Source organism: Elaeis guineensis, chromosome 4 (assembly GCF_000442705.2).
Source record: "Elaeis guineensis isolate ETL-2024a chromosome 4, EG11, whole genome shotgun sequence".
Classification (NCBI taxonomy): domain Eukaryota; kingdom Viridiplantae; phylum Streptophyta; class Magnoliopsida; order Arecales; family Arecaceae; genus Elaeis; species Elaeis guineensis.
The window spans coordinates 64698518-64713425 of NC_025996.2; the positions used below are offsets into that span (position 1 = coordinate 64698518).

At 34.6% G+C, this 14908-nt stretch overlaps 1 protein-coding gene across 2 annotated transcripts; it reads left to right on the forward strand.

Moving 5' to 3' along the window:
- The first annotated feature begins 2872 nt into the window (after positions 1-2872).
- On the forward strand, positions 2873-6629 carry LOC105061534 (large ribosomal RNA subunit accumulation protein YCED homolog 2, chloroplastic-like). 2 transcript variants are annotated; one of them, XM_073256616.1, is made up of 8 exons: positions 2873-3084; positions 3230-3421; positions 3801-3890; positions 5089-5175; positions 5273-5353; positions 5427-5472; positions 5675-5784; positions 5852-6629. In XM_073256616.1, the coding sequence occupies exons 1-7, from the start codon at positions 2926-2928 to the stop codon at positions 5740-5742; spliced, it is 723 nt and encodes a 240-aa protein (XP_073112717.1). In that variant the 5' UTR covers positions 2873-2925; the 3' UTR covers positions 5743-5784; positions 5852-6629. The 2 variants fall into 2 exon arrangements, with proteins under 2 accessions (XP_073112717.1, XP_073112716.1); XM_073256615.1 differs by having other exon boundaries at positions 5863-6629.
- Positions 6630-14908: the final 8279 nt, after the last annotated feature.

Genomic DNA, 14908 nt, shown 5'->3' on the forward strand with positions numbered 1-14908 from the left:
TTTAAAATGCTTCCTGTTTGATAGGAAATTCATGACTATTTGTGTGGCCCCTCGCATGTGAATCAGGAGCTATGCGATTACGAATGTTTTAAACCTGAAGCTTTATCAAAGTATTTTTCAATTTCTAGGGTTGAGATATCATTGCAGTTAATTAGCTTTCTGTTAGTAAGAAGAAACCATTTACAATTTATACTCCTCTATATGTTTGATGATTTGGTTTTTTCTAAAAGAATATAAAATAATTTAAGTTGAAATTGTCTCTGGACCAATAGAAAGACTGCTTGGACATCTGTAAGCAACTGAGAAGTAAAGGAAGAGAGAGGATTTCTTCCTATATATTTACTAGTCCTGGTGTTTAGAAAGAGAGGATGGGAAACAAGCCCATCCAAAATTCACATAAAAAGATTCAAAAAAAGGGCCATCGAGCAAGCCCTAAACTTCATAAGCCGAAACAATCTATAATAGCAAATAATATCCAAGCCCAAATTAATAAAAAAAATTAAAATATATATTAAGGACAACAGTCCAACAGAAAAAATAACAACCATCATCTAACAGCTTATTTAATAGAAGTTATGACCAAACTCAAATTCAGTAATCCCCAAGAAGTGAATAGACCAAGCACCTAAGCCCCTCTTTTGATACTCCACAGATCAAACCCGGGTTGGATCCTCTCCACTAAGACTCAACGCTCATCTGCCCATAGATCCCCACATGTTGGCAAAGACCACAAATTTTATCAAGACAATGGAAATCAACAGTCAATAGTAATGGGCCGGGTTGACCCATGACCCGACCCGACCCAACCCAACACAGAGACTCAACCCAAATTATTCAAAACGACCCACAGATTTAGGTCGGGTTCTAAAATTAGACATGTTCTATTTTTCGAATTGGATCTAGATTTACTGAATTTTGATCCGATCCGATCTGACTCAATCCACTTAAATTTTTAGATTTATATGGATCTTATAGTTAATGATCTGATTTGATCCGAATCCATTATATGACCTAAACATATTATATACTAGCATGGACTAGACACAAATTACAGCTGGCTGTCCATCTATACAATATTATCTTTTTTCTTTTCCACTCCCATACTTGAGTAACACCCATTGGTTCAGGCTGATGTAGTTTCCAACAATTAACATTATCTTCTTCTTTTTCCATCTCTATAAGAAATCCTTCGCATCAAACGTACATAACCTTTCCAACTCAAAAAAATTTAGAGAATTAGTAGGAAACAAATATTTCACTTCCAGTCATATCGCATGATCGGCTTTCATATATACATGAAATACATCTTGATAATTTTTAGGATGTAATTGTTACATGTTGATGACCACTCCAACAATCATTGTGTTGCGAATATCATTGGACGGTAAACTTGTAAGATCAACTTTAACTTCAATCATAGGAATCGATTGAATAGCTATAGCTAATGCTTATTGGTTAATTTGACCCACAATTCAATGCAGATCCAATCCGGAACCGAACTAAATCCATATTTCATGGATTAGGACTGGATTATATATAGACTTGATCAACCTAAATGACTTATTGGGTCAAAAAATTTGATCATAAACCTAATCCGATCCGATCTTCTAATGAGTTAGATTTGGATCTTATATCAAGATCCGATCAAAAAATTGGATCAAATCGAGGTCACTTATGATCTGATCCAACCCGACCTATTTGCACCATACTAGTATCATAAATCTCAACATCATGACTCCACGGCATGGGACCAAACAACCCAAATAGCATTGCCTCCATTTTGTCAGAAGCCACCATTCGCCAAATTACATTTCTCTCCTTCATATATATATATATATATATATATATATATATATATATATATATATATATATATATGTTTGTTCCTCTCCTGTTAGATTCTACGCCCTAAGCAACAAGCCCACATGATTCTTCTCTGATCATTCTAGAATGATGCTACGGAACCTGGTCTCCCTTTTATCTGTCAAGATCTTAAAAATAATTCAAAAACATCTCTTATAAAATTTGCATGCAATTTGTATTGAAAAATACACAAAAATATATATCTTAGGACCAAATGGAATCCATTCTTCTAGTCATTACTCCATAAGACACGAAAATGGATTAGTTCCTTAATCAGGTTTCCCTTTCACTTCTGTGTAAATATGTTGATTTTTTTTCAGGTATAGATAATCTCCAAATAGAGTAATGCCCAGCCATAATAGAAAAGTTTGTAAACATAATAATTGGGAAAACATCTGAAATTGCCAATTTCCATTCAGCCTTATTCCTTCTTGTTTCCAAGTCTTATATGATGAAAGATTTTCATTAATGATAATATTCAACTAAAGTGTCTTCATCAATATTACTTTAAGGTCTCAAAGGCCAAAATAAGTTGTAGAAAGTGTAGGTGTGTGTTTATGCAGGCTACGTATTAGAAAACATGAGCAAATAAAATAAAAAATTAATCAGATCATCCAATAGAATCAGAGTCATCGGTGCAACTGACATGTGTCATGTTCGCCCAACAATAGAACAAAATGGTCTGAGCTATTTGGCTGGGCCACCCTGAGAAGCCTGTATGATAAGCCCGAAAACAGCCAGGCCTATGCTTAAATGCAAGTCCCTAAGCCTAAATAGTAAATGAAAATTTTAGTCAAAGTATAACATGCTTTGTGCATCAAAGTGGCCAAAACAACAGCTTAGGGGACCAACATATTATATAGTCAGATTGGGCTACAGAAAATACAAAAAATTGGTGGACTAGCATGTGTAGATAGGGTAGCATCCTTTCCAATAAAGACAACATCTTCCTGATAATATGGACCACATGGACCATTTCCGCCAAGAGATGAGGTCTACAAATCCATTAAATAGTAGAAAGGGAGGTTCAGGAAAGCCTAAAATCCGCACACACTATTGGAGATGGCCAAATCATCACACTCCATCTCAAGGCTCTTCAGTCCTATCTACAATCAACCTGGCAATACCAGAAGACTAGGCCAAATCCTCAAACTGCCAACCTGCTCACATTTTGAGACCAGAGCTGCAGCTGTTTCTTCACATAAAGATGAAGTCCATCAGGTGAATGGTGCTCCCTGATAAGAACATCATTTTACTGCAAACCGATGTTTAAGGATTTATGAATTCACAACAACATAATTCAACATGCAATTAATCGCCAAAACAAATGTAACAGAATGTTTTTTTGCTTCTATTTTTCTTCCAGATTTCGAAAAAGAAATCACATAAGGTTTCAAGAGCACCTCGTCGTCTGATCACCATTTCAACATCTGGTGCAGGATGGAACAGTAAATGGAGCTGTGACTATGTATTCACCCTTGCAGAGCTTCAGTTAGCAGACCTGGCTGAAGATGGACAGAAGGATGCAGAGGTCTTTATTAGCCTTTCGATTCAGAAGGTGGTCTCCCTCGCATTCTTATTTTCTTTGAACCACACAGGTCTGAGATCATGCTAGCTGAGGTGTAAAATCTACACTTAGATTGTCAAATTCAACAATCCATTCATCAATTACATTGTGGATTTTAGGAGTTTCTATCATTGGAAGAAATCACCAAAATAATGCATGATGATTGTGATGATTCAGAGCAAACATTTGCTAACTAATAGCCTCAAATCCAAAATCAACAAACTATTCTGCCACCGAACTTGGATACCTAGCCTTACAACACATAGATCAGCTTTAATTGGTTCCATATGCTTCATAAAATAGGGTAAAGATGGCACATTTAAAGAAGCTTGTTTGTTCTGCTAATATTTTTCAAGGAAACCCCTTTCAGCATGCAAGCTTTGGATTCTCTATTGAAGGGAGAATCATCACGGCCTTCAACAGAAAATGCGGTTGCTGCTTCTCATCATATTGTAGAGAGGTATGAGCTTTTTTTAAGCCAAAACCAGTGGGATACACCTTCTCTCTCTCTCTCTCTCTCTCTCTCTCATACATACACATAGGAAGCATGTGCATATGTGCACAAATGCACTAAAGTTTTACAAGTGAAATAGCATTTGGAAAAAAAAAAAATCACTTGGATGTACAATGTAAGATGTATCCTCAGAACAAGACCTACAAGTAATAATTTGCAGCAGAAGAAGATACCGAAGGTAACAACTTGATTGCTAGTTCTTGTCATTTTCTCAAGTCCATGCCTCAAAATCAGAGACAACGTCCAATGAAAATAGACAACCATTTCAGAATAGACAACTTTTTTTTGGCTGGCTCAGAATAGAATAAACTTTAACAACATAATTAAGTACTAAAACTCATACATTAAAATACCTATCACTTTCATATGTTTTAATAAGCTATTTATTTATTTCTTTAAACTTATCTAATTCTTTTTGGTTTTCCACTTCAAAATATCATCTTACTTTTAGTAGCATGCTTCAAATCAAAACAGAAGACTGATAGCTGAAATACAAACATACCGCAAAAGAAACTACATACCTAGCTAAGAGCCTACCTCCATAACTTCTCAAATCCACTATCAAATATCACATTGGAGCAACAAGAACCTTTGTTGGAGAAACGAGGTTACAATCACATAATGATAATGTATGAGGGAAGCACAACCATATGTTAAAAGTTTCTTTTAGCTTCCTTAGGATAGTGTCCGGCCATTTAATTAGTCTCACCAACTTTGGAGTAAATGAGCATAGAAGTGCTGATGCAGAGGACATGAAGTTCAAAAGAAACAACAAAGTCAGATCATCGGGGCTTCAAAAATCAAGCACAAAATAAACCAAAACACACTGTCACAGGATAACTGATTGGTAATGTACGATGAATAGTTATCAGATAGAAATTTGCATTGGAAGTCATGCATCAGGTAGGCAGTTGCACCGGCATGTGAGGTTTCTTAGATATTAGTGAGTGGACATCTCATCAATTGGCCACATTCCCATAAATAACAGCCACATAACTGACATAATACATCTAATCTATGGCATGCCTTTAAAGAAATCACTCCATCACTCATTCCATTACTAAAGGCTGAGAAATATGGTCTTTTCTGGGTGTGATGGGGGAAAGGATCTATGAATTGAACATATATATTTCTGTGCTTCCAGATCAATACTACTTTTGATGTTTGGGTTCTACCTTCAAGCAAAAGTAGTGAGTTTCAGCTACCTGAAATTGATGGAAATGATCCATCTGTAAGTCTTTAAACCCATCTCTATCTCACTCTAGTTTCAGCAACCTGAAATAGGTGGATATAGGTCTCTTAGTAACTCTTTCAACCCAACTGAGCAGGTCATCTATGTGACTCCAGGGTCTGAAGCCAACATTGATTCACTAATCCAAGATACCATACGTTTAACAGCCTCAGCGAAGGTAATCATCCCCTGAATCCCCTGGAACAACTATGCTTGCTCACTTGCATTACTAAAAGTGTTTCATGCTGCAGGATATCTGCTCAGAATCATGTGAGAAGCCTGCACTCATATGGCAATGTATGTGATTTTTTAATCCAAAATCTTTGCATCAGTTTTCAACATCCATGTTCACATTTGTGCAAATTAATGTCGCCGCATGATGCATGTTTTTCGTGCAGGACAATGGTTCATGTAAATTTATGAATTCTCCTAGAACAGATACTATAAGCTCATACGAGTTATTCTCAGAGACATCTGATTTCTGAATCATATTTTTCAGATTCTGAAGGAAAGAGGGGTTATGATCAGAGGTGGTCTAGGCTACTTGAGATAAAAAATGCAATCTAAAAAATGCCAAGTTTAATCAGTCTCAAGAAGACATTTTGCCAGGTAATACAAGGCGTGGACAGCCCACAAACAAAGCTTCTAGAATTATAACATATTTGACCAAATACAGCTTGAATGTAGGTACTGTGACTTCTATCATCAAGAGCATGCATTATTGCCCAATATTTTTTGCATGGAGATGTGATCAACAGGAGATACCTCAAACTGAATTGCATCAAGAAAAAAGAGGTGAAAGACAAAATAGACAAAATGCTTCGAAGAGATAAGTCCAGAAGTTGGTAAATAATCAAGGTCAAGGAATGCTACCTTCACCTTGTAAAAAGCATTATGTATCTTCCATTAGATGGGCAGAAAGGAGCAACTTTTGTACTTCTAAATTTGTGTTTTAGATTGATTGTTCGAAATGGCATAACAACTAAATTAATAGCCTACAGTTTTAAAAAACAGTCTAGGCAATAGTCCACTAATTCACATGCGTAGTTTTGAGGTTCAAACCCTGTGATTATCTCATCATTTCTTTGTGACCTTCTTCTCAAGTAAAATGATAAATGGGATCATATCTCAAATTATGTATAAAGTAGAGAAGGAGAAAATATATCTTTCTTCAAAAGAAGAAAAGATGTGACTTGTAGGAAGATCTAGATAATTCTTAACGGCAATTTTAAAAATATATACTCCTGAAGCTACCTGAGAATAAATGCATTCTTCAAATCTAGATAGTAGAAAAGTCAAGACTTCTGAAGAGCTATGGGTACTTAGACAAGAGATAATTAGGCTTGGTTCTGCCCAGCTCAACCCACTGTAGAATTTTTTTTCTCAGAAAGTTGTATCTAGAAGACTTTTTATAATAATAGATTGACAGCATTTAGCTATTTGCTATTTTTTCATTTCCATAATTTATGGTAAACTTATATTTGAATTGATATGCAAGACTGTACTCATAGCAAAACACCCACCAAACAGCAATAAAAGCTGCTCAACACACAAAGAATACCATGTTGCAGGCATTTAAATCAATAAACTTATGTTTGTATGAACTCAACTTAGAATATCAAAGAATAAAAAAGGCAAAAGAAATTTGGAGACCAAAATAGTCCGTACTTACCATACTAAACTATACCAGCCAATACATTCTTTGGTATGGCATGCCCTACAGTGTGCACCATACTGTGCAGGCCCTGAATCTTGAAATTTCAGCCCTAGAGATAGAGGTGTTCTATGATAACATAGAAAGATCTTGGGCAATGCAAGCAGCCTAAGAAAAACAAGCAAAATAAGCTTGATATAATCACAAATCGAGAATAGAGATAAATGGGCAAGGAAAGCTAGATGAAAACAATTGGGATGGCCTATACTGGGATTACTGAAAACTAGTAAAAGTATTAACATGAATACACTGATAAAAGTTCACCCAACCATCAATATCCTGCCATTTGGAGGTTGGAACTTCAAATCGAAAATTTATGAGCCTTTGGCAACAAGTTGGTAAAGGATAACTTCAATAGTTTGAGGATCATTGTCAAAAAAAGCAACAAGATATATGTCATGAGGTCCATCTACTACCAGCAAGGCAAGTTTGGTCCACAAGCTTTGTATTATGGCTTGCCAATAGGGTCTTCAACCACCACCATCATCACCACCAGCAACAACCACAAGTAATATTACCAATAATTAAAAATAGATGTATTCATGAAGAAGAGTTTAAAAAGAAATCATGAAACTTGAGGAATCACATAAGAATGCATACACCATAAATGGGAGAAATAAATAAGTGGTACTTCAGGGGTAAAATAAAATTGCTTAAACATCAGAACCAACTTTAGAAACTAGAAAGACAATTCTAAATCCAAATGCCTTGTGCCTACATAAAAGGAAGCACTAAGGACATACTGGTTAGGCTTGTCATAAGTGTACCGATTGTTTCAAGCAAACGTATGACAGAATATGTCATTTTAAATGTGAACGAAGTGTGCATATTCAAGCCATAAAAGAATTGCACAAATTAAAGGTGAGTGATGGAGAACAAAAGAAGAGGGTTTGAGCATATGCAAAAAATACCAATTTGAAAATGAGATGAGATCACAGAATATGTTATTTTAAATGTGGACAATGTGTGTATGTTCAAGTCATAAAAGAATTTCACAAATTAAAGGTGAGTGATGGAGAACAAAAGAAGAGGGTACGAGCATATGCAAAATATACCAATTTGAAAATGAGAAGGGAAACGGACAAAGGAAAGGTTAAATAAGCTAGGATTGAAGTTTGGACTTTAATAGATGGGTGGTCATGACAGTAATCCTTGTCAGGAATTACCATATGGTAATTCAGATATCTTTGGAATTCATATATCTATGAAGTGAAGTATATGTATGCAAGCATAGATATCTCCATGTATTAAGACATGTAAATATAAATATACACAAGCAACTTTCAGAGTTAGATACCTGACTCATTAATTGACACACTTCTGTTGCAATTTATACTATATTTTTATCATCTTATATTATTTCATATTAGTATAACCACAGGCATAATGCATAATCATCCAATGTTGATCCAACTATTTGAGTTAGCTTAGTGGATCCATTCATCAAGAGTATTCCTATTCTGGGCCACCTTGAATATTATTTCAAGCTTTTCCTCATGTTTTCTCACCTCCATGTTACCATAGGTCTCCCCCTCCTTTTCTTGCATTCTTCAAAATAAATTAAAGTATCTCCCTTTACTGGAGCCCCCTCATTTTCATTGTGCAACTGCACACCATTTTAATAGACTCTCCATAACTGTCTTTAATTTGTGTAACTCCTACATCTGGTTTAATATGTTTTTGTTCTGTCCTCCCTAGCTTTACCATACAAATCCATCTTACAATTCTAATTTTTGCTACACTTGGCTTATTTTCTTCAACCCTTTATGAACTATATAACATTGTAGGTCTCGTTGTTCCATAAAATTGCTTTTCTAGTCACTTAGGTATGTGTTGATCACATAATACCTTAAAAGCACCTCTCGACTTTATCCAACCAACTCCAATTCTATAGTTCTCTATCATCTTATATAATGGTTCTAACTTCTAAATAATACAACAGATCACTTCGTGGCATTTCTTGTCCATCCATCTTAATTAAGATCCCATTTTCTATTAAGTTTCCACTGAATTTCCATTCCATATGTTCTGTTTTTTTCCCCTAAACTTAAATCCTTTTCCTCTAAAGCTTTCATCCATAAAGCCAAATTAGAATTTAATGTAGTTGTTTTCAACCAAAAGATCAGCACTATATCATTTGCAAATAATATACACCATGGTACATCTTTCTGAATATTAATTTATTAGTAGCAAGTTTATTTAAATTATTGTAAAAAGATATGAACTTAGTGTCGGCCGGTCACCTACTGTGACTAGAAATAAACTTGTAGCACAACTTCTAATGCTTATCAATATCTTAACATACATATCCTCTATAATTTCAAGATACCATTTGCATGCATCTTAAAATCCACCAAACTACTTGGTACCTATCACAATCTTTCTCCAAGAAAACAAAGTTTACGTAAATTATTTCCCTTTTTTTTCTACCAAATACATAAATAAGAAGATGTCCTCCATTGTTGACCTTCCACATATAAACCTAAATTGTTTCTCAAAGACTATCATTACTTTTTTGAATTTTGTTCAAGCACCATTTTCCATAGCTTTTATATAGAGGCTCATAAGTTTAATTTTTGAAATATTAGGGCAATTCAATATCCATCATCTTCATTCTTATACACAGGCGTCATGATACTGCTTGAATCATTTAACAGTTTCTTAGTTTTCAAAATCTCACTAAGTTAGTAAACCAAGTTAGTCCAAACTCCAAACTCTTCCATGCTTTCCCAAACCTTGAAAGCTTTTTTATCTATCCATATTATCACTTGTCCATGTCCGTCCCAAAGTTACCTCAACATTTATTTTAAGACTTGTACAAAGAGAACCTTGGCAACTTGCTATTTGTGCCTTTTCAATATAAATTTCACTACTAGATTTCTTATTTAACAATTTCTGAAACTCATCTTTCACTAAGATTCTATTCTTCTCACTTTAATATACTTAATCAGTATCTTTCAATTCTCTCCTTTATTTAAGATATTTAATATACCTTTTCTTGCATTCCTCCAAATCTTACCTATCATATAGATTATGATACACTATATATTTAGCCCAACTAGCTTTGTTGTCACTAGGTCTAAAAATCCTAGATGGTATTCTTTTCAACCACTCAAAGCAAATCCTCTTTAACTTGATTACCTCCTGTACCTCATTTTTCCACTACCAAAGTGCCTTATGTGCGTAACTTTTACAATTTAATTTTCTAAAAACTTCTTCACATACTCTCCTAATACCATTCGTCATATAGTCTCAAATCCTTTTTCGTCCAGTTTTTAAGTTCCAATATCCCTCTATTAATAGTTTATCCCTAAGAGCAAATAATTTTCCATTTTCAAAGTTCACCATCTTGTCATTGAGTCTCTTCCTTGTCTAAGTACATGCATCTAAGGCTACCAAGATAAGTTGTTTGCTCAAGCTTTCCATTGACACCCTACGAATGTTGCATGTCGATTTCTCTCTTCTTATGAAAAGGTCACCAAAAGGTGATAAATTCATCAAATTTTAAAGAATATCAAATGCTCATTACTCTTCTTGAAAAATGTACTTGCAATTGCTTGATCATAAGCCACTACAAACTTAAGAATCAAATAATTGAACAAACCCAGATCCACTATAAACTCTCATATTCACTCTTTTCTGCATGGCCTTTAAGAGTGTAAAATTATCCTTTCTTCTACTGGAATACCTTGCATCAAGGTTTTCAGTCTTGATATTGGACGTTGTACCAGTCTTATACAAATCAAGTCATTATGGGATATACCCTTATACTGACACATGGTAGCTACACCATATATCGATATAGTAGTGTATCGCTTCCTTTTACCATACTAGCAGAATGCCTTTGCTGATCACCCCAATCAAACCAATCTCTCAGTCAATCTTCCTTCCTCCTTTTTTTAAGGTTATTGGCACCTTATTAACATAGCCCGTGTAACAATCAGGTACCTAACCGGTATAGCACCCAATACCGATCATGAGAACCCTGGTTGCTCCTATCTCCTTACCACTCTAATAGGATGCCATTTTAGTAAATTACCTTTAGTAGATACTCTTAGCCAAATAATCCTTGCTTTTTGTCATTATAACCTTATTACATTGTAGGACATTGCAAGAGGGCCACAATATACCAAAAACTGTTGCCTACCAACCACAATTACATTAGGTTGTTGCACATCATATGAAATAGGAGGCTTTAATATTTGCATGTACAATTTTTGGTTAATTTTAGTATTTGAGATGTTCTTTAATGAGTGGTTATCAAATGAATGCCAATCCATCACCTTTCTCATTCGAGCTTGAGACCAATACCGGTAACATTATATCATATCATATCATATTAAAGTTATGTTCCATACAAACTTCGAAATTTCAGCTAAGACCATTAGCAGTTTTGACCAGTTTCAATAAAGTTATCGTCGTTTTCAGTGGTTTAAGCCAAAATTGACTAAATCCCATGCTTTTTTTTTGGTTGAACAAGTATGTACCTTTAATGTTTGCTAATGTAATCTAAGATTATCAATATTATTCAACATCATATTTATCTATGGCTCAAATGATCTAATCTAAGTTACTTTTTGTTAAACACTATTGTTATAGTAGTAGGATGCAATCTTGATGCGTCTTTACAAATCATAACCCTAAAAAAGATGTCTTTACAAATTAGAGAGCATTATGCCATTATGTATTCATACAATTTTTTTTCTTTTTCTTACACGAGTTCTCTTTTTTGTCTTTTAGAATAAAATTATCTGTTAAAATGAAATAGTTAACTTTTTTTTTCCACAGACAGGTTATGCAAATGAAATAGATTCAGACCTGCTTAAAAGGATTTTTTTTTCTTGCTTACATGAATAACTAAAATAAAACAGAATGAAACATGCTCGAATGGGGCTTTTTCTAGCTCAGATTAGTTATTAAAATGGAATAGAATAAAATATGCTTGGACAAAAGTTTAGTTAAATGCAGAAATTAGAGCATATATTGGAAAATATAGAAAATAAAGAAAAGTTAAGAAGTTATAAACATTAGAGAAAAATTATAGAAAAATTATAAATAATGGGCATATACACATACCTTATTAGTATTTGAATCTATTCTTGATCTTATTTAGTCTCTTATAGCTCTCATGAAATCAAAAGCAGAAAAGTCTCAATGTTCTTTCCTTTGAGTGAAATCTGTAACTTAGGGGGTCTATGTCCTTTAAAACACGAAGCATAAGCCACACTTCCTAGCTTAGTAGGGCTTAATAATTCACTAGAATCATGTTATTAATTAGACACGACTATTTCTTTTCTTTTCTTTGTATTATCGCTTGATTATAGTAGAAAAATGAGAAAAAAGGAAAATAAAGCAGAAGGGCCCATATTGTTCAAGTTAATAAAACATAAAGTGGAATAATATCTGACCCAATTTATACTCATATCATTTATATCCAAACTGTATGCATATACATCTAGAACATAAATGGATACAACTATCAGCATCCAATTTATATCCATGTCTGCATCAATATACACCAAACAAATGTTGATACAGATATGAACATGTTCATTTCATAATTCATGTCCAGTCATTTTTCAGCCCTACTTCCAAAGGAGCATCTAGCTTCCAACGCCTTGTTGTATGTATCCATGATCTATAAAATGGGGTAGCAATTGTGCATGAGTGGCTACCCATGACAGCTTTAGTTAGTGACAATCATTAGTTGAAGACATATTAAATATAAAAAAGTTATCTAAAATTATTTATAATCATCAATTTATTATTGCAAATTATGTTCATTGGCTTAAAACATGTCTTTATGCTACTCAACAGCAGGAACAATGCTTATGAAAAATGAAGTAGCATGGTATAACATGCCAACTGTAAATCTTTTCATACACTTTGCTATCTATGTGGATAGATACATAATGTCACAGCACAATACGCATTCCTTTTCTCACCCTGACTGGCTCAAGCACGACATGACAGATAGTCAAATCCTTGATAGGTCAGTTTGTGTAAAAACAGAAGACATCCAATTTTTGTGCCACTGATGTCAATATCAGATACAGCCATGATGAAACCATCACACATACTCTCAAGGAGAAGGATGAAAAGCGTTGAAATGACCAAGTTTAGCCAACAGATTTCCTAGAATGGCGAACATAAAAGCAACAGTGGAATAAGATGGAAACCAAAATAAGATACACCAAAAATTTTTGCCCGGTACAACCCTGAATAACCATTAAGCACAATAAATACTAAGAGAGATTTAACATAATAACAAAAACATGGAAAACATGCTTATGGAAGCATTATGCAAATGGAAAGAAAGCTGCTATGAAGCATCCATTGTTCCAGAAACAAAACCAAGATATGAAGATGCTTAGGAAGCACAGGAAAACAAGATTTACACCCAAACCAAGAATATGATTTAGAAAGACAGAACCAGTCCTTTAGTCGAATATATATGAAATGAAGCATAAAAGTGATCCCAACTTATGTTGTGGTTGTAAGGTTTCAGGGATATCATGCACAGCGGAAGCATAATGATTTCAAAAAATTTAAATTATGAAATCCTAAATTAAATTAAAAGGAAAACACATCAAAATACAAATTTCGATTGGCTTGTAGGACATATTCCTTTCAGTGGTCTTGATAGGTTACAGTTGCTCATATAAGGGTTGACTTCATAGAGCATATAAATACACCAATAGAAAAGAGAAGGTGGGGAGAGAAAAGATTGAGGCATCTTAAGCGATGACAACAGTAGACAGACCAGTCCTAACAAGTTGAATCCTTTCAGAAATAGTTTGCTGATTTCCTTTTCAGGTAGCACAAACCATCAGTATTGGAGCACGAGCATAAACTTCTTTTTGAAGAAAAAAAACTAAATCCCTCTGCCTAACAGGGAATTTGCAAACAAAGAAATTCTACAGGTTTTAATGATGAGATATATTAATTGTATTTGTGTTTCAGTTGATGGGAATCAACACCCTTGTATATCCATGGGGAATGGACAAAGATAATTCCAATCCAAAGAAGCTTCATATTTATGTCAGTATCATGGAACGAAGGCTAAATCAACGAGTTATGAGAAGATGGTTCCATGGAACATGACTTAATAAGGTATGTCCAAAGATAAAACAAGGCTTGCATGGTGCAACTAGGGAACCATAATCTCTGCTAGACAACTGTTTCATATTTCTGTACAAACTTAAAAATCCAAACAGCTAACGTACAGCTTTGAACCTTCCACATACCGCTAAGAATAAGGATCATATGCAGTTAGACTTGCTGGCTAAAGCCCTTCTAGAAGCTTTGCATATTACCTCGAAGCACATGCATTTACAAACAAAAAGTTGGACAACGAAGTCTAATCGCCTAGACATGGCCAAGGATGGCAATGATATAGATCACGTCAAATACGCGACGTAGGGCTAAAGGACGTAGGTACTAGGGAAAATATGAAAAATCTAATTCCAATTCATTTATTAAATAGTCAAAAATCCAAAACCAACATTGATCTGTTTATTAAATGGATAATCTGACCTGATTCCATCACCTAATTAATAAAAGGTAAAATTAGGTCACGCCTGCAATAACAAGTTAAAACAGTCTTGAGCAGTTTTAAGTGGGTTAAATAGTTCTTGGACAGGTAATGCTGTGAGTTGTAACCATGTTAAAGGCTTTAAATCCTATGAGACAGGTTTGTCTTGGTTTTCCTGTGGAACAGCAAACATTGTCCCCCCATCCCATCCCAAGATTTGGGATAGAGGATGTCTCAAGATGCACCAATTAGGATCTTGGGATAGTCTTGTCCTGACACCCTGGGCATACCCCATCCTGGCATCCCACGACATGTCCCGCTTGGATTGGAAACAATTGCCATGTCAACCCAACTCAATTAAACAGGTAAAAACAGGATAAATGGGTTAGAACTCTAACCTGATCCTAACCCATCTAATATTTGGGTGAAGCCAAGTTGAACCTTTTATGATTCAAACCTGTTTATTGCAAAACCAAACATGTCTA